Source organism: Alosa sapidissima, chromosome 9, assembly GCF_018492685.1.
Source record: "Alosa sapidissima isolate fAloSap1 chromosome 9, fAloSap1.pri, whole genome shotgun sequence".
In the NCBI taxonomy this organism is placed as follows: Eukaryota; Metazoa; Chordata; class Actinopteri; order Clupeiformes; family Clupeidae; genus Alosa; species Alosa sapidissima.
Window position 1 is genome coordinate 19475522 of NC_055965.1, and position 19959 is coordinate 19495480.

Here is a 19959-nt window from a genome sequence, read left to right on the forward strand (position 1 = left end):
TATTGTTTCTCACTTCTCTTTCCGGGACGGTAGTCTCAATGTTGCAAGGTTGGTTTTCCGCCTGGGGACGCTAGGCGCAGCGGTGAAAGTCACAATTTTCACCGGAACAGGTCATTTAACCATCCAAATGATTTCTAAACGGGTTTATTACGTTGAAATAGTTGCCAAGTTCCCCTTTAACCGTCCGCTCTCTCTCATTTCCTCAGGTATATGCTCAGGTTTATGGCCAAAGCTTTCACCTTTATGAGCATGGTGAAGCAACTGTAGCATTACTGCCACACGATTGGCTGGTCTGGGTTCCATCCCTGAAGCCTGCTGTTGTCATTTGTGTTGTGTTGCTTTGGATAAAAGCGAAAAATCCGGGATGGCACCTGTTTCACAGCTGGGAATTGAAATGTTTATTTTGGGGGGTTTATTACATGCTGGCCAAGTGCCTTATACACTACGATACATTACAGCCCCAACAATAACTCTCTCTCTCTCTCTCCCCCCTCTCTCTCTCTCTCTCTCTCTCTCTCTCTCTTGCTCTCTCTCTCCCTCAGGTATATGGCCATAGTGCATCCACTGCGTCCACGCATGAAGTACCAGACTGCGTACTGCGTGATCCTGGGCGTGTGGGTGGTACCCGTCCTCATCTCCATACCCGCGGCCTACTTTGCCTCCGAGACGTCCTACCCCGCCCACGGCGACCACGGCGGCGGTAGCTACGGCAGCGGCGGCCACGGCAACGGCCACGACCACCGCGACTACAAGACCTTCTGTGCCCAGATCTGGCCGGTGGACCGGCAGGCGCTCTATCGCTTCTACTTCCTGCTGGTGTTCGCCACCGAGTTCCTGGGCCCGGTGGCCGTCATGTCGGCGTGCTACGTGCGCGTCTCGCGCGAGCTCTGGTTCAAGGGCGTGCCGGGCTTCCCCACGGAGCAGCTGCGTCGTCGGCTGCGTCGGCGCAGGCGGACGGTCCTGGTGCTCATGGGCGTGCTGGTGGCGTACGTGCTGTGCTGGGCGCCGTACTACGGCTTCGCGCTGCTGCGCGACTTCTACCCGACGCTCATCTCCCGCGGCCGCCACTCGCTCGTGGTCTTCTACGTGGTGGAGTGCATCGCCATGAGCAACGGCGTCATCAACACGCTCTGCTTCGTGAGCGTCCGGCGCGGCCGCTGCCCCTGGAGCTGGAGGTGGAGGAGGGGCCGAGGTGCGTCGGCCAGAGGGCTGTGGGGGTGGCTCAGGGGAGCAGGGGCTGGCGGCTGCTCGCGCGGGACCACCAACTGGACGGTGGTGACGGGGAAGGAAGGCAATGACATCACCATGACAGGCAAGGCTCCAGCGACAGACGAGGAGGTGGGGGCGGAGCCTGGGATGTTGCCGTTGAGGGTGACCGAAAAGGCGGACAGTATATGCAGATGAGGTTAGAGACTCTGGAAGACGTGAGTGGGGGTGACTGAAAAGATGTAGATGAGGTGAGGGAGGATCGTAAACATGGACGTGTGTATTCTGGAAGACGTGAGTGTGGAGTTTTTGTCTCATCTGATCAAATCTAGACTCCCCAACGTGAATCTAAGGGGGTAATGGAGGACATCCGTCGGCGCGGAGATCAAATGCTGGTCATTGCTGCTTCACGGAGACCAAATGCTGGTCTTTGGCTGTTTCACATTATTTTGTATTTCAACAAATCAAAGCTCTCACGATCCGTGTAATGTGGCACAGACTCCACCATTTAGCAAGGACACCAAATGTCTTACATGTCCGTTGGCATAAGCCAGCCAGTCTATTTTTCACCTGGGCCAAAACCTATTTTCCAAAACAAAAACTGCTGCCTGCTGGTCATAGATTTAGTTAAACCAAGACTCCCAAAGTGAGTGTAAGGATGTAAGTGCAAGTCGTCACCCATGTGTATAGTAGCCAAATATCTTGTACCTCCCGAGACCTATTATTCCACCCACTAGTTTGTTTTTATTAATACCACATGTGAAATGAGTGAAGATGACACAATGAAAATGTCACCTAAAGTTGAAAATGTATTCTGCTGTTTACTCTGTGATAAACAATGGTTTGGAAATTGGAGTCCTGCACTAGACCTTAGGAAACCAGGTCACTGTATTCGCAAGACTCACCTTCCATGCGGTCATCATGCTGTTGCAGCCTTGCATTGTCACTCGAGGTTAGAGGGGGTAAAACAATTGGGAATCTGGACATTAATGGCTGCCCTTGTTTCAACTGACGAGACAAAAGACAATGGAAAGACTATTTTTCCAAGGGAGCCTTTAGTCTGTTGTCTTATTTAAGTGATGACCTTATTGTCACTGTTTCAAAAGGCTCTCAAGGGCTCTGTCAGATGAGTGACTCAACTCGAGGTCAGGTGAAGAGGGACACACAAATTTATCTCACTCCAGAGGACTTTGTGGGGAAAGCAGTAAAAAACCGAGCCAGAGAGTCTCTGTGGACCACATGTTGAAAAGGCGTGCGACTGTCGTCTCGGTTGTGGAAACACTTCAAAAGTCACTGCGTCACGGAGGGTTCTGCTGTCTACACCCGAGACCAATGCTGATCAAATGGTTCCTCAGAGAATGTTGAGCCATGTGATCTTTTTGATGAGATGCTCAAAACTCACTGGGGGGGGGGGGGGGGGGGGGCGGACATCAGAGGAACTAAATAAAATGAGAATAATACAAAACCACAGAAATCTCTGGCAAACCAATTTTTAACGATTTGCACTGCAACATAGGTCTAAATAAATAAATAAATACATCCTGCAACAGTTGCACTCAAAGCGTGAGGGTGGTCCAAACTACAAAGAAATAACACCTTTGCACTGAATGGTCTCTGTGAGCCTGATCAGTATTTTAAAGAGGTCATAGAATGGATGAACGAAGCATTTTACCTTGTTCTGTGATGTTAACACAGAAGGTATGCAACTTTGGTCCATCCAAAAAATGCTCCGATGTTATTTCACAAGCCCAGTTACAACCTTGTTAATTAGGCCGGAAAACAAAACGGTCCGTTTTGGCAGATTTTCTGGACATACACATGAATAATTAATTAGGCTACTTTACAGCCATTGGCTACTCACTTCAACTTCAAGCCAGTTTAGCCTACTGTAACAATAGCCCGGAGCCCATGGAGTCCTGATTGATAGAGCCAGAATTGGAGAAGAAGCCAGATACTGAGGGAGAACCAGTCCCTGAAAGATTGGAATTACATGTTTCTGACTGACAAGTATTGTTCTTTTGTACATTCTCCCTATTGGCACTTAAGTCTGACAAAGCATAACCCATATAATCCCTAGAAAAAATGTAAAATCTACTCTATTAATTTGCTGTCCAACAACCTGGGCTTTTCATAAATGAGGTTGTAATGTATTGGGTGCTGCTTTTGGCAGTAATTGGCAGTAAAAGATATGGACACAGCCATCCCGTAGACTTCGAATGAGACGAGTGAAGCCAATTTGAACCCATTTCCTGTTGGTCGACTTTGATTCTCGCACATCCAGAAGAGTGAGAAACGTGTGACGTCAAGCAATGGACTGAAACACAGTAACTCGTCTGGTAGCTGTGCTAAGAAGATTGATAGCGTGCTGAGTGCTGAGTTCGTGTCGTGGAAAAAATCACTGACTTTTAACTCTTAACTTAGCACTCTGAACAAAAACCAGCGGAGAACGGTCTGAGATGAGAAGTGGCCGCTTGTGGCCTTTTAAGTCCTCCTGGGTACAGCTCTGAATGCACAGAGACTAAGAGTCGCCAGGCAGGAGTTGCGAATGATGGATGTCCTCTGCAGCGGAGACTCCACGACCCAGGCCTTGGGGAGAAGGTGCACACGTTCTGACGTTTGCACCCTTGGGGGAAAGTTTTTGTATGTGGTCAAAAACACCTCTTTTTTTACTTATGGCCAACCCTGGCCCGGTGTCTGCCCCCTATGTAATCGGCAGACCCTTTTTCATCCAATCAATGTATATTCAATAAATCATATAGGTAGATGAGCTCACTGAGCCGCCACCAAAATGATTAAATAATCCCCAGTAGGCCTGTGTCACGTTCGCGCACGTGCATGACATCCTGTCCCAGCTTCTGCCTGGCCACCTGGCCGCACATGAACTCTTCATGAACTTTACTACATATATCTTGAGATCTTAAAAAAAATCTACCACATTCGAGTGCAGGTTTTGGTGGGGATTTGTTTTGACGTAGAGCCAACCCATCAAAACATCATTTAATTGCTTTTCCCCCTTGATGCTTTCCTAAATATCTTAACCATGGACTTTGCCCTACACTGCCTTCAAGTTTCTTATCCAGAGAATACGGTTAGGCTACTTCGCTCTTGTCGCATGCTCATTACGTCATGTTAGCATTGTTTTTGGGAAAAAGGTTTATTACTCAGCCATAAAGTGAGTTACAGGTAATGACGCCAGACACATACTGTTGTATTTCTCCGAAAATAGAAAAGGTTCATACAGTATAAACACTTCAGGTGTAACGTTATTTGATGTCAAAGTGATGCCAAAATGAATAGGGTTCAATGGAATGCTAGCTTGAAGTAGTCGTCTTATAGCCTCAGAGCCGCCCATAGTGGCTATGCTTTCCAAACGTTCACCTTACCCTTGGTATCAACTTATTCAGCCCACCACTCAAGCTTTATACTCTCTCTTTCAGATCAGTTCAATGTGCTATATTTAGCTTGTAAGCTTGGGCTTTGGTAAAAGGGAGTTTTGTATGGAGATGGAGGAAATATGAGCCTGCAAGTTCTTATACAACCACTATGTGTTATGTAACCCCAAAATATGGATGTATAGCCTATTATGCAAGTTACCTTAAAGAAGCACGTATCATTTTGAAACTGTCCACCATAAATTTTGGAATTGTGTTTGTTTGTTTACTTAGCAGTATACAAAGTTAGCTAGGGAACATACCAATGGGTGATCTGCTTGCATGTTAGCTAAGGTTGCGTTCCGATCACAAGGGTCCCTACACTGAATTCCCAACTCCCTCTGCACAGGGTGTAAAATTCATAGGGAACCTCACAAGGATCTCGATCGATTTTATTTGGAATGCCCTGCGAGTCTTAGGTTGTCATAGAGATGTTTGGATTCACGAGACGTGTCCGTTCAAAACAATGGAGTGTAGTTAGCTTGTTAGCAGTTGGCTCACATTTCAGATGTGTTTTGGGATTACATTAAAGGCTTTTTTAGAATGTACAGTATCTATTTCTCTCCCAGCATTAAAAAAGCTAAACAAATGATGTCCATCTGCAAACATGTCTGTCTCAGACCATCTACTACTGACGTCTGGGAGCCATCTAACCTCCGGTGAAGTAGCGGCGTGAAGCTGGAAGTGGGCTGGTGTGTATGTAAATTTTGGGGCATTGCAAAGGTACAAGCCAGAGCCCCTGAGTTGTCATCATCTATTAGCTTTGTTGCGATTTGCCGATTACAGTGGCAGTTTTGAATAGTGAGATTTCCATACAAAAGAGATAACGATGGGATTGTGAGGTTCCCTGTATGTTTATTTTACATACCGAACTGCCATTGTTCAACTATTCCAAGGTAAATTCGGTTTTGCATTCTATGACCTCTTTAATGGACCCGAAAAAGACATACCGAACTTCGAGAAAACCGGAGATGGTTCCGCTGTTCTAATGGAATTCCAAGCAGCACAGGTGTTGTTAACTTTCACAGTAAATAACAACGCAATTTCATTTACTGAGAATTAATTGATTATTTTAAGCTCGAATGTAAATGCCATCTTCATTAATTGTAGTGTAGAATACCTGTGATGTACTTGAAATTGTTTTGATTTTGACCAAGATTTTTAAGGAATGTTCTCTTTTTCCCTACGGCCAGCAAAGTGTATTTTCGGAGACAGAAAAAATGGAGTCTATGAAGGCCTGTGAAAATTACTCTGTAAACAAAAGTGTGTTTGTAGATGTTTGTAGAATGCTATTTTGAACAGATACTTGGCTGTTGTTGTTTTTTTTGTGATGATCTGCTGTTGTGACTAAGTAAAGTGCTTTGTTGTTACTTTGTTTTTCAATCAGGTTTATGTTACCCCTCGGCCACTACGTTCCTCCTACACACACAGCAACCCAGACTATTTTCATTTGTAGTTCCTCGATAGTGAAACGACCTATCAACTGCCACCAGAGCAGGGGTGTACCTCTCTATCTTCAAGACCCAACTCTTTCGAGAGTACCTCCTCTCCTAACACTACAAACAGTCCAACACACTTAACATATACTTACCATGTATTTACAATGTCCTTCTCCAGGCTCAACCTCCTCTGTCTACCACCATGTCCTGTGTTATACTCGACTAATACTTAAACTTCTGCACTCTCATCCTCTGGTGGTAGTATTGTTGTAGTATTTGTTACCTTTAGTTGCCCCTGCATAGTAGTATTTATCATTGCAGTAATTATTGTCACCTATGGTCTCCTCTTCATTGTAGCCTGAATGTTACTCCTCATTTTGATTTTGGGTAAGAGCTAAATGAGTAAATCAGATACATACTACACATGCATTAGAGAGGAAAAGCAATGGAAAAAAGATACTGTTCATTGGTCATTTGTTCTTCAGTCAGCTACAGTCAGTCAACAGAGAGAAATCATTGTCCTTTGTTTTTCAGTCAGTTACATACTACACACACATCAAATGAGAATTTATACTTTTTCCTCGTAGAACACTAGCCTTGTGCAGTTTTCTCCTCTAGGAACACCACATGAAGGTCGGAGGGGCCATTGGCCATCTCAGTCAGAGGGGTGGGGAGGGGGGATCAGGGGATGGTGGGGTAAATAGGGCAGAGGAATTCCTCGGGGTTTAGAAGTGTGAGGAAACGTTAAGTGCACCGAGAGCCTGCTAACAAGGTGTCAAGTGAAGCCAAGTGTCAGCAATTAATCGACCACCTCAACTAAGAGGCCGGAGGGAACATGCCGTATTTATATATGTGTGTGTGTACATGTTAGGCGAGGGGCATTGTGAGTGTGTGTGCGGATGTATGTGTGAAGTAAATGTAGGCTTGAGTGAGAATGTGTGTGTGCGCCAATCAATTTGTCTATGTTAATGTGTGTGTGTATGGGAGAATGTGTATGTGTGTCTATACTTTAGTGTGCCTTTGTGTGTCTGTGTGTGTGTCTGTGCTATGGCATAGAAGGTTTGTGTGTCAATGCTTTAGTGTTTTCATGTGTCTGTGTGTGTGTTGTGTGTGTGCTGGAATGTTTGTGTGCCTATGTTTTAGTGTATTTTGTGTGCCTGTGTGTGTGTGTTTGGTGTGCAGTACCATGAATATGTGTTTGCTGGAAAGGTTGTGCGCTTGTTTGTTGCTTTCTCTCTCTGTGTAGTACTGTATGTGTGTGTGTGTGTGTGTGTGTGTGTGTGTGTGCACTGGAATGTTTGTGTGGCTTTGTTTTAGTGTGGCTTTGTGTGCCTCTCTGTCTCCCTCCGTGAGTTAGTGTTTGTGAGCAGACCTAAGTGAGGTAACCTAGTCTAATGTTCCCTGCATGGCATGGCATCTGGGAGCTTGATGGAGGATGGCAGCTCTCCTAAGGGCTCTGGGACCAGCTGATAAGGGAGCTAATAATGATCTGTGCCCATACCCAATACACACACACACAGACACAGACACACACACACACACACACACACACACACACACACACACACACACACAGACACAGACACACACACACACACACACACACACACACACATGGGCATAGATGGAACCGGTGGCAGCCACTCTGCACCCACAGATCTGTCAGCTCCTTTCCTTTCCCCTGAGTGCTTTTGTATATTCTCTGCTGCTCTAATTTACTCCTTCACTTTGCCCTCCCTCCCTCTCTCTCTCATTCACTCACTCTCTCTCTCTCTCATTCTCTCTCATTCACACACTCTCCCTCTTACTCCTTCTCTCTCTCTCATTCACTCACTCCTTCATTATCTCACTCTCTCATTCTCTCTCATTCACTCACTCCTTCATTATCTCACTCTCTCATTCTCTCTCATTCACTCACTCCTTCATTATCTCACTCTCTCATTCTCTCTCATTCACTCACTCTCTCCCTCTTACTCCCTTATTCATGGTCTCTCTCGCACTACTACCTTCTCTCTCATTCTCTCTCTTGCTCACTTCCACCTTTCTCCACTTCTCTCTCTTACTGACTCAATGTCTTTCAAACTGTCACTTTCTCCATCCTTCTGTGTGTGTGTGTGTGTGTGTGTGTGTGTGTGTGTGTGTGTGTGTGTGTGTGTGTGTGTGTGTGTGTGTGTGTGTGCGTGTGTGTGAGCTTACTTTACTGTCAGAGAATATTGCATTAGCCACAATGTGTAACATAATATGTAAGCACTATGTACACAGCAGTGGTGGACCCAGAGGAAACTGCGTGCGTGGGCGTGTGTGTATGCACATGGGAGCTTAGTACACTGACGCCAGAGAAAATTGCATTAGCCACGATAGATACACTCGGCAAAACCAAGGACTACACGAATTACAGCGGGTCAAACTGAAACGCATGCATAAGCATTATGTCAACAGTTGTGGTGGTGGTCATGGAGGAAACTGCATGCGTGTGTATGTGTGTGTGTGTGTGCACATTTGGGGAGCTTACTATATTGAAGCCAGAGAAAATTGCATAATTTAATAATTGAAATGACTACATGACCTGCCACAGCAGTCAAACTATAACATGGAACATAGCAACATCACTGACAGTGGTCCTAGAGGAAACTCTCTCTCTCTCTGTGTGTGTGTGTGTGCGTGCGTGTAATTTCTATCTGAGTGCATATCAACGACAATTTGTACTTGCATGAAATGTGTGTAGCACTTAATTCATTCCAATCCAGAAGAACTATCCTATCCAATCCACTACTGTGTGTGAGCGCACGTGTGTGTGTGTGTGTGTTGGGAGCAGTGGCGCTGTGACCCAGAGGGGCAGACAATCTTAATGGGAAGACAATCAAGCCCTGACATTTTCAGCGCTAAGAATAAACCTGCACCCCCAATGGGGCTGACTTCAGGTGAGCACCTCTGCTCTACCGTTGATCAGAGGGGCTGACCAAGGTCTCTCTCTATCTCACACACACACACTTTAAATCTCTCTCTCACACACACTTTAAATCACACACACACACTTAAAATGATACACATGCCTGCTAAGTGGGGACAATACTAATGGCCCCCGGAAGACACTATCTCAGCAGCATCCATTGGGGAGTCTAACTTCCTGCTTCCTGGAACAGCATGTGCACTTTTGGTTACTTGGTCCCCCTGGCTAGTACACAATTATCTGCAGATACTCCTAAGGAGTCAGTCCCTGATGACATGATAATAATATATAATGTTTTTTTTTTTGTTTTGTTTATGTAATGTCTGCCGTCGACACAGTTGGAAGCTATAATTATTCAACTAATTTTCCCTGCAGAGACACCATGTCTTAAAAGCAGTGTGTTTGTTTAAGCGAGAGTGTTTACCAGAAACTGTCCATGGGTGAAAGAACCAAGAGCTTTAAGGGAATGGAATGCCATTTCAATTTGACAAATCAATATGGATTATTTTCCAGGGTATTTGATCATTTTAATTTCCTGACTGGAAAACAAGTCTGAAATATTCCAGCCTGACCAGGCACCATGCATGATATAAAGGTAGATATTCCATCTACTTCGTACGCATACCAGTATAGTCAGAGTGTGTGAACACCAAGGAGGGCACAACACACCAGTAGACACTGGGGGGCCTTTATTTAACAGGCAGCCAAAGTGCAAAGTCTGAAGTCTAACTACAGCTCATTTAATGAGGCAAAATCGATTCGCTAACTCAATACGATGAGCAAGATTCAAAACAGAAACATCAGTGGATCAGTTCAATGTTCCCACACGCTACACAAGAGCTTTAGTTCATAGAGGAGACACTGCTGATTTTGTTCTTTGATTATTGTTTAAATGAGGGCCCTGCGATGGTACATTCTGGAACATTCCATTCCATGTCAGATCTGGGCCAGAAGCTGACGATTCTATTCCAGAACTCTACAACCTGAGCAGTCCATAAGTGTCTCTGCAGAGGTTTCAGGGAGCCTCTCCTCTCTTCATCAAAGTAGCAGTCTCTATCTGTTTCTTTCTTTCTGTCAGAAGTTTTCTTCTCTTTCTTTCTTTCTTTCCCTCAATTTCTTTCTCTTTTTTCTCTAGTCAGAAGTTGCAGAGATGCAGACTATCTTTCTCTTTCACACTCTTAGAGTTGCTCGCACTCTGTGTGTGTGTGTGTGTGTGTGTGTGTGTGTGTCAGACAGCATCCGTGTCTCTGATTTAAGACTGGGCGCTTGTAAAAGGTTCACTGTGTAATTGAATCAGTGGGACAGCCCTGCTGACCGCTCAGAAAAACGGGGGGCTGCATTAATAGCAGCCGACGCTTCGGCGTCAATTACATATTTACAACCTTTATGAACCTGCTGTCAACGCCGGGAGAGATTTAGTGAGGGGTCGTGAGGAGGAGGACCGACTCCAAACGTTAACTACTGTACTGCTTTTAAGGAACAGGGCCTGCATGTTTAGGACACTGCAAAGAAACATCAAATGAATGTTTTTAAGAAAAGAAATAGATAAATAGATAAACAAAGAAACACACCGAGTTATAATAATATGATATTGTTTTGTGTGTGTGTGTGTGTGTGAGAGAGAGTATGAAATGCATGCTTTTGAGTTAAAGTGATGAATAGATAAAACTACATTAAAAACATGCAACCTGTTTGAACAAAACATTTCTGCTGTTGTTTACCATTTCCTTACAAGTAAATAGATGACTTTAATGGCTTCCAGGGGTGCAGCAACTCTTACTGGAAACAAAACAACGTCAAGCAGGCAGCACACTCCGGATCAATGCCAATCCAACCGCTGAATATTTTATCAAAAAGGCAAAACAAAAACAAACAAACAAAAAACAGAATACATTTTCCTGTAAACTGAACATATCACAACTGCTGTTATCGTGAAAACCCCAACAGAAAAGTCCTAATGTCTTTCGCTGGGCAATTTTGTTGATCTGAGCTACAAAGTGATATCAAGTGTCCTTTCAACAAGGGCTGATGTGATGTAGCTTGAGAAAGGTGCCTTCAGGGCATACAGGCGGTATTAGATAGTCACAAAACACACAACATGCCAGCATGGGTTTGTGGGAAAGTGTTTTTTTTTGTATTTGTACAATAGAAACAGTAGACCAGACATTAAAAAAAAAAAATCAATTTCCATTTAAAAAAACATAGCATCCATTCAAAAGCCATCACAAAGGTAAAAAAACAGGAGTGCTGGAGTTCAACCAGGTCTGCACCGTCACATCTATTTCAACTCACATAGCTGCATTAAACGTTGATCTACTGACTATTTGCCTTATTGAACTCCTTCCCAACAAATACAGTGCATGTTGGTGTGTAGGTGGACAAACAATCCCCCCCCCCCCGCCAATCCCCTGCCCCAACGCACACACACACACACACACACACACAAACCTCTCAATAACAGGGAAACAGGGTTCACTCCTGAGAACGAGGTGTCAAAGTCAGCGGCATGAGAGAATCTTCTAGAAAGGGGCTGGGTGCGTCCCGTCGACAGTGGCAGACACCGACAGAGTGAACCTCTCTGTGGCTCGCATATATAGGTCACGTCTGACAAGAACACTAGGTGCTGTTCTTTCATTCCTCTGGTTGTGTTCCCCCCCCTCTTCCCTTTCTGCTCTCTTTCTTCTCTTTCTTCTCTCTCTCTTTCTCTTATTTTGTGTGCCTGTTTCTTTGTACTTCACAGCTATATGACTCACCAGAGGGAGCAGTGTGTTGTGTGTATGTGTGTGTGTGTGTGTGTGTGTGTGTGTGTGTGTGTGTGTGTGTGTTGATGGGGGGTGGGTGGGTTGATACACACTTGCTGCTAATGATGGAGAACTGAACTGAATGTCTTGTTGGGTAACTGTTGCTGGAACTATTCCAAGTTTAATTACAATACAGCGTTCAATTAACCGGCAAATGAAATAATCCTATTAAAAGATCACTTTACAGACATCAGTAGTTGAGAACGCTCCGACCCATTAGTAGCGGTAATGAGGCCTCTCCACCACTGGTACAAAAAAAACACAACTGGTGCATCGACCTCTAACCCATTTGCAGGAATGGCTGTTGTTGTTGCAACCTGCATTAACAGGAGAGTAGTGTTTGAGTCCGATCAGAAAGTCGGATACGATCTATAAGAAAGTATATACTTTTATAAATATATTTCCTTAAACCTATAAGAAAGTATATACTTATATGAGTATATATCCTTAAACCCATGTCTTGTTGCTTTACTGAATGGCATCCTGAACTTCGCTCTGCTGAACAAGCCTTTGATGGCTATGTTGTATCATTCATAGGATATATATATAAAATACACCCAGAGACTACTTCTTTCTCCGGAGAAAAGCCTTGGCCTCTTTCTGAAGGCGTTTGACATCCTCCTTCCCACTGTCGCCGGAATCTTCAGGCACGTAGTCCGAGTCCTTGTCGACGGCCTCTTCGCTGTCGTCGTTGATGAAGCTGTCGTCATACGTCTCCTCGTCATCATCATCCTCGTCGTCCTTTCGGGAGGCAGAGGTTCTGGCTGTGGACACGACACGGGATCCAGTTAGACACACAACAAAAGGGAAACAACGACTGGGTGGACACGATCCTAATTTCACTGGACACAATTGCTTTTTTTTTTTGAAAAAAGAAAATCTTTTATCTTAAAGTGACACAATTTTACTTTTTGTCTATGTTTAACATTCAGGGTGCTCATGTAGTGCTAAAGGGGTAACACAATTCGTCATAAACAACACCACTTAGCTAATCTAAAATCACTGTGACCTCCAACCTCCTTGGGCTTATTAAACTCCTCTAACAGACATCTGATTTCATTGAATGGCATCAGTGTTTACCCCTTTTCATTACACTATATTGCCAAAAGTATTGGGTCCAAGTAAAGGGATAAGAATGGGATGTCACTTAAGTTCATATGTCAGTCAAAGCAGGTGATCCAATACTTTTGGCAATATGGTGTATCTTCTGCAACATTTTGCAATTACTCAAAAAATGCCCTCTAGTCTTGTGGTTCAGGTTAGACTGACAGCTGTCAAACTGAAAGCAAGACTCTATTGCCAGACGGATGGATAATGAGCGGACAGCAAGTACACAGCCTGACAGCAACAAAACAAACAGAGAGTGAGACAGACAAACAGAGAGTGAGACAGACAAACAGCAATAAACAACAGAGTGAGACAAACAGCTAGAAACAAGAGAGTGAGACAGGCAAACAGAGTGTGAGACAAACAAACAGAGAGTGAGACAGACAAACAGAGAATGAGACAGACAAACAGAGAATGAGACAGACAAAGAATGAGACAGACAAACAGAGTGAGACAGACAAACAGCAAGAAACAACAGAGTGAGACAAACAGCTAGAAACAAGAGAGAGTGAGACAGGCAAAAAGAGAGTGAGACAAACAGCTAGAAACAAGAGAGTGAGACAGACAAACAAAGAGTGAGACAGGCAAACAGAGAGTGAGACAGGCAAACAGCTAACAAAAGTGGCTGATCAGATGTGTGCTTGACTGTTATATCACACAATAACTTTCTAAAGGTTCGGTTTTAAAGTGGTTCATACAGTTCAGAATATATGTGCGTGTGTGCGAGTGAGAGTGTCTGTGTTTGTGTGTGTGTTTGTGTGTGTGTGTGTGTGTGTGTGTGTGTGTGTGTGTTTTAAAAGACTATTCTTTTAAAAAATGTGATTCGGGTTAGACTGACAGCGAGCAAAACTAACGAGAGCGCTAGAGTTTGGCAGGTCACCACTGAGCAGGAGAGCCAGCCGAGGTAAGAGACGACCAGAACTGCACGACTGACCAGCACACAATACAGATGTGTTCCCTGCGAAACCAAACTCCCAAAGAACAACCGGTGACATCCTTTAGGTACCAGAGAACAGCCCTGAATAGATCTAGAGGCCTGAATCTAAAGGCCATTTGTGTGACCTGGCGTAGGGAATGGTATACTTGAACGGAATGTTCTCTGGCAGCCCGGCAGTGTTTCGAAACACACGCACAAGCACACACACACGCACACACACAAACCTCTCAACAAGCTCAATCCTTTGGTGCCCAAAGGTTCAACCTCCAATTCAATTCATTTCCAATCAGTGCAATCCAATTAAGTTCGATCTGTGGGCCCTGCACAAAAGACCTTGACAGTGTTTGTGTGTGTGTGTGTGTGTGTGTAGAGATGGGTGACGACTGACACTGGGAGAGCATAGTACGCCCACGCGCGCACACACACACAGGAACATGAGTGTCCATCACTGGTAGATCCTCCAGCCTCTTACAGCAGAGAGAGGAGGGACACTGCTCCATCTTTTTCAATTCCTTTCTGTGTGTGTGTGTGTGTGTTTGTGTGTGTATGCGTGCGTGTATGCGTGTGTGTGTGTTTGTGCGTGCGTGTGTGTGTGGGTGTGTGTGAGTGCGTGTGTGCGTGTGTGTGAGTGCGTGTGTGCGTGTGTGTGTGTGTATGTGCGTGTGTGTGCGTGCGTGCGTGCGTGTGTGTATGTGTATGCGTACATGTGTGTGTGCGTGTGTGTGTGTGTGTGTGCACGTGTGTTGTGAGCAATGGCAGCAGCCTGGGGAGCACGAGTGGAGGCAGGCCATAACCAGACGATTTCACGCTTCTCCGTTCAGTGAGGTCCGTTCTGCTTTGGGCAGAGACATCGGGGGGGCACCGGGACCAACCAGAGCTTTAAAGTAAAATTGCATTTTCAAGCCTCTTCTGTCCGAGTAAACAAACCTGCGAGACAGACAGCAGAATCCATAGAAAGACCGCAGACCCTTTTTGAGACTCCTTACTGAGACTCCTTACTGAGACTCCTTACTGAGACTCCTTACTGAGACTCCTTACTGAGACTCCTTACTGAGACTCCTTTTTGAGACTCCTTACTGAGACTCCTTACTGAGACTCCTTTTTGAGACTCCTTACTGAGACTCCTTACTGAGACTCCTTTTTGAGACTCCTTACTGAGACTCCTTTTTGAGACTCCTTTTTGACTCCTTTAAAGTACTGCAAGAGTGTGGTTACCTCGTCATAATGTAACATATTGTAGTTTGTTTACCTTAAAATAACGGCTTCCGACTCACTTTGATGCTATACTGACTTGCAATATGGAGAATGGAGTCTCTGCCAACTGTGTAAAATTGTTGTTGTGGATAAGAACGTGGCGCTTCTCGTCAGTTTTACGCGAATTGGGTACCCTCGTGATGCTAAATGAGTACCAAACGACGAAAAGGGGAATTCCGACATTGTGTTTTCAGCTCATTTATGTTTTACTTTTGACGTTTTATGCAATTCTGTCTGTCTATGTTATGTAAAGTCGGCTGAATGTTCTTTCACTGTCCGCTCGCTCTAACAGATGTCTGTATTGACCTGTGTACCTCACGTTCCATCATGAACTGACCTGCAGAACCACAATCACCCTGCGATGCCTCTATTCTGCATAACTACATCGCAACAGGTGGTGCAGATTCAAGCAGCAAACTCGACCTTGCAGTCAGAGATCTGGTAAATGGCTGCTTTAGGTCAGTCTGTGCTTCATGTGTTTCAGGAGCTGAAGGTGAGGCTTATTTCTTTTGATTCTCATCACAATCTGCCATCTGCACAATGCATCCTTTTTTCTCCTCCCCTCGATTCCTCTCCTCCCCTCCCCTCCCCTCCTCTCCTCGTAGAACACCAGTCACGTCTGTCCCCACATGAGTTAAGATCGATTAAACGGGTTCACTCTCTCTTTACTTCACTTCTCTTCCCCTCTCTCTCTATCCCCTGCTCTCATCTGTCTCTCTCTCTCTATCCCCTCCACTCTCTCCTCTATCTCTCCCCCTTCTTGATCTACTCCTACATGAGTAATGAATCTACTCTTCCTCCTCTTGTCTGTCATTCCATTTTTCTTCTCCTCCTCTCTCTATCCCTCTTCCCTCCCTCCCCTCCACCTGATAATAACTGACCAACCTGCTCTTCATCTCTACCTTCTTCTTTTCCTCTCCTAAACCTCCTTCTCTTCTCCTCTCCTCTTCCAAATCTCCCTCTTTCATCCTCCTCTCCTCTTCTCCCTTCCTCACCTCCCCTCTCCTCTCCTCCCATCTCCTCTCCTCCCCCCCTCTCCTCTCCTCCCTCCCCTCCCCCCCCCCTCTCCTCTCCTCCCCCCCCCCCTCTCCTCTCCTCCCTCCCCTCCCTCCCCTCTCCTCTCCTCCCATCTCTCCTCCCCCCCTCCTCTCCTCCCATCTCATCTCCTCTCCTCCCCTCTCCTCCCCTCTCCTCTCCCCTCCTCTCCTCCCATCTCATCTCCTCTCCTCCCCTCTCCTCTCCTCTCCCCTCCTGACTAGCAGTGATGTGTTGCCAGCACGTCGTGCAGGGCAGGATCAATGGGCGCTGGTGAGTGAATGAGGCCCAGATGTTAATCAGGACATAGTGGCTGTTTGCTTTGATCTGCCTCCTCTGTCGCCAGTCTGATTGATATATCATTTTAGCCTTCCTCCTTAACCAGAGACAACACAACATCACTATACAATGTGGAGACATAATATGACAACGCAGCGTGATGAGACAACGTAGAGACATAATACGACAACACATCACAATACAACGTGGAGGCATAATATGACAACGCAACGCGATGAGACAACACAGCATCACAATACAACGTGGAGACATAATACGACAACACAACACCACAATACAACGTGAAGACATAATACGACAACACGACATCACAATACGACGTGGGGACATAATACGACAACACAACATCACTATACGACGTGGAGACATAATACGACAACACAGCGTGATGAGACAATGTGAATATTGTGAATACAACATGACAATACAACGTGGAGACGGCACGGCACAGTACATTATAAGACCGTACAGGGCAACACGCGACTCATCTCAGCACAGCGTAACACTCGCGCAACAAATCATGACTCACAAACAGGAAACCCAGTCCATAATCAAAATTGATCATTTGTGGCACGGTCTCTGGTACGCAATTCTTTATTATCCTGTGTGCCATCCTGTGACCTATAAAAAGCGATCCAAATCTGATAAAGGCAAGACTGCCTTACATGGATGTGCAGGGGCAAGTTTGGTGAGAAAGAGACAGAGAGACAGAGAGAGAGAGACTGACCTGGAGGCCTGGTGTGCTTGTATTCTTTCTTGTGTAGTGGATTCTTCCTGCAAAATACATAGAAGGGTTAAGAAGGTAGAAACACACACACACACACACACACACACACACACACACACACACACACACACACCCTTCAGGACATGCAAACACAGAGAAGAACACACACACACATATGATATAATGAATGAATGTGTAATGACTGTGTTCAGTGAGTGTGTGTCCATGTGTGTGTAAACTGTTCTGGACTGGACTAGACGGATTAGTCACTCCATTCACACTCAGGGCATTAAACAGGACACACACACACACGCACACAGTGCACCTTGTGTGTGTTGGCCAACCTTTCCGAGAGGGAGCTCCTCTGGGATGTGTTTGTAATTACGCTACTCTGTCACACACACAACCCCCCCCCCCCCCCCCTCCACCTCCACCCCAACAAACACACACACATCCCACTACACACACACGCACGACAGCGACGGGTGACTTGCAGCTCTGGACCTTAAGACCTTATACCAGAGACTGGACCGCGGAACCTGGGGGCGGAACACAGAACTGGCTCCGGAATTAATCACAGGGTTCCATCTTCCCAAAGCCAATTTGTCTTCAAATTAAAGCAAACTCCCTCAATCACTTAGGACAAATCCTCGGCCGTTTGCTTTTCTACCCGTAGCTATGGTTGTTTGTTTTGCTTATTTGTTTTGTGTGTGAGGGAGGTTTGTTTTTTGTTTTCCGAAGTTTATTTTCTACCCTGCTGCATATAATCTTTATCAGTTATCTTTACAATGAGGCTGTTCTTGTTTTCCACCACATATGCACTTGCCTGCACACTGAACAGTGTGCTGCCAGCGCTACGTGCTCACCTGTAGCAGTCGGTCCCGTACGGGCACTCTGGCCGATCGTCATCCTCCTCGTCCACTTCCTCCTCCTCGGCCTCTTCCTCATAGTCGCTGTCTTCCGGGTGGCTGCACTCTTGGAAGTGGACTGGGTTTTTCCTGTATAAAGGATACAGACAATCCCAACATGAACACGACAAGGAATAGAACTACATGAGCATTTAGTGCAACAAGTGACTGGGCTTTTTTCCCCTCAAACTACACTGAAACTGGAGAATAATGAACCGAACATTAAAAAAAAAGATGGAGAGGTGAGCATACAAGCAGACAGGTGGAGAGAGTGATCACCGTGGGGACAAAGCCTTTATGAGTGTGTGTGTGTGTGTGTGTGTGTGTGTGTGTGTCTGTGTGTGTGTGTGTGTGTGTGTGTGTGTGTGTGTGTGTGTGTGTGTGTGTGTGTGTATGTCTCCATGTGGGCGGCCTCCTCCCTTAATTAAAATCTTCAGACCCAACCCCAATGACAGGGTCTCTCCAAGGACAAAAATTGATTTGGATAAACCTTCAATTATCCTGAGCGAAACAAACCTATCGAGTCGCTCTCACTCAAGACGAGCTTCAAGACTGTAAGAGGTTCACACAATGCTACATCAGCTCCTGCCTTAGCCAGGAGGACCAATTTAATGACATCAGCTCCTTCCTTGAATAGAAGGCCATATAAAAACATAGCTGATTCAAAAATCCTCTGGTACATTACCCAGTACCTTGCTGTGAGCATATTGATTTCTTCAATTTGTCCTACTGCAAACAGCAAATCAAGTCTCCCTGGACAGACTTCTTCAATATGACTACAAGAAGCTTGAGAGGCAATGTCGGTTTCTACGCAAGAACAGCATGGTCGATTAATAAATCTATACATGGTTTAACCTGGTCCCGACCCCCAGTTTAAGAACTTCTGAGCTACAGCGCCTGTAAGACATGCAAAGTGCCTGTAAGCCTACTTGTTTAGAACATGCTAATGTCCTATCTGCTTCCCCCCAAACACAGCTACGGTGGAACAATAAAAACTTTGTCTGTGAACGGAATGACAAACAACAGAACAGATACAACAGTTTTGTGAAGTGGGATCACGGGCCAAAACAAAGCTTGAGAACCAGTAGACGGAACCCGTTCGTCGGACCATGACAAGCACGTGGTCAGCTCTGTGATGGCTTTGGTCGGAGGAGCACTGGACTATTGGTGCATTAAGTACTGTCTTTAATTAATTAATTAAAGACAGTACTTATTAGTTTGTATTTGTCTTTAATTTCATCAGCATGGGGGACATCAGGAGAATGGGAATATGTTGCCGTTTTGGCCCACTGGATAAAACAACATCGTCTCGCTGTTTTGGCCCACTGGATAAAACAACATCGTCTTGTTGCCCTTACTGTGCGTCTGAATCAATTTAAACAGTCCGCCCGTTTTCTCCAGCATAATTTGTCTGTGCATCTGGGAGAAGTTTGGCAGGAACCGAAGGAGGGTGAAACGCCGTATGGGTAACCTCTGCTTATTGTTCAGCTTTGAAACGGATCGCCCAGATCTTTATTACCGACACAAATGAGACAGCCGAGGACAAAACATAAGCTGACGGACTGCACATGTTCTGCCCTTTGATATGCAGATAGAAGTGGATGAACAAACATACACACACACACATTAACACAAACACATAAACACATTAACGCACACACACACACAAACACAGCCTCTGGAAAAACACGCTTCCTACAGATCTTAGGCTTTAATGAAAGCACAGTAAGAGGAGTCTCACTGTGCATGATATTTCAAAAGCCCCTGTGATTTTCCTGTGGCATTAAGATAAAATCCTAAAATGCATTACATTCTAATCAAATACGGGAGGTCATAGAGGTTGGAAGGAAACTGGAAGCTTGTC

At 45.3% G+C, this 19959-nt stretch overlaps 1 protein-coding gene and 1 long non-coding RNA gene across 5 annotated transcripts in view; one reads left to right on the forward strand and one right to left on the reverse strand.

The window, feature by feature from the left end:
- The first annotated feature begins 1243 nt into the window (after positions 1-1243).
- LOC121717924 lies at positions 1244-6007 on the forward strand. Its single transcript, XR_006033821.1, has 2 exons — positions 1244-2917; positions 3041-6007. It is a non-coding gene; the product is annotated as an uncharacterized LOC121717924 (long non-coding RNA).
- Positions 6008-11668: 5661 nt separating this feature from the next.
- aplf (aprataxin and PNKP like factor) overlaps positions 11669-19959 on the reverse strand; it is a 39425-nt gene continuing 31134 nt past the window's right edge. For all 4 annotated transcript variants that reach the window (XM_042102601.1, XM_042102603.1, XM_042102602.1 and 1 more), the window contains 3 exons: positions 18054-18185; positions 17188-17234; positions 11669-12591 (listed from right to left, as the gene is read on the reverse strand). In XM_042102601.1, coding sequence (XP_041958535.1) covers positions 12392-12591; positions 17188-17234; positions 18054-18185 — 379 coding nt within the window. In that variant the 3' untranslated portion in view covers positions 11669-12391. The remainder of the gene's footprint in view (positions 12592-17187; positions 17235-18053; positions 18186-19959) is intronic.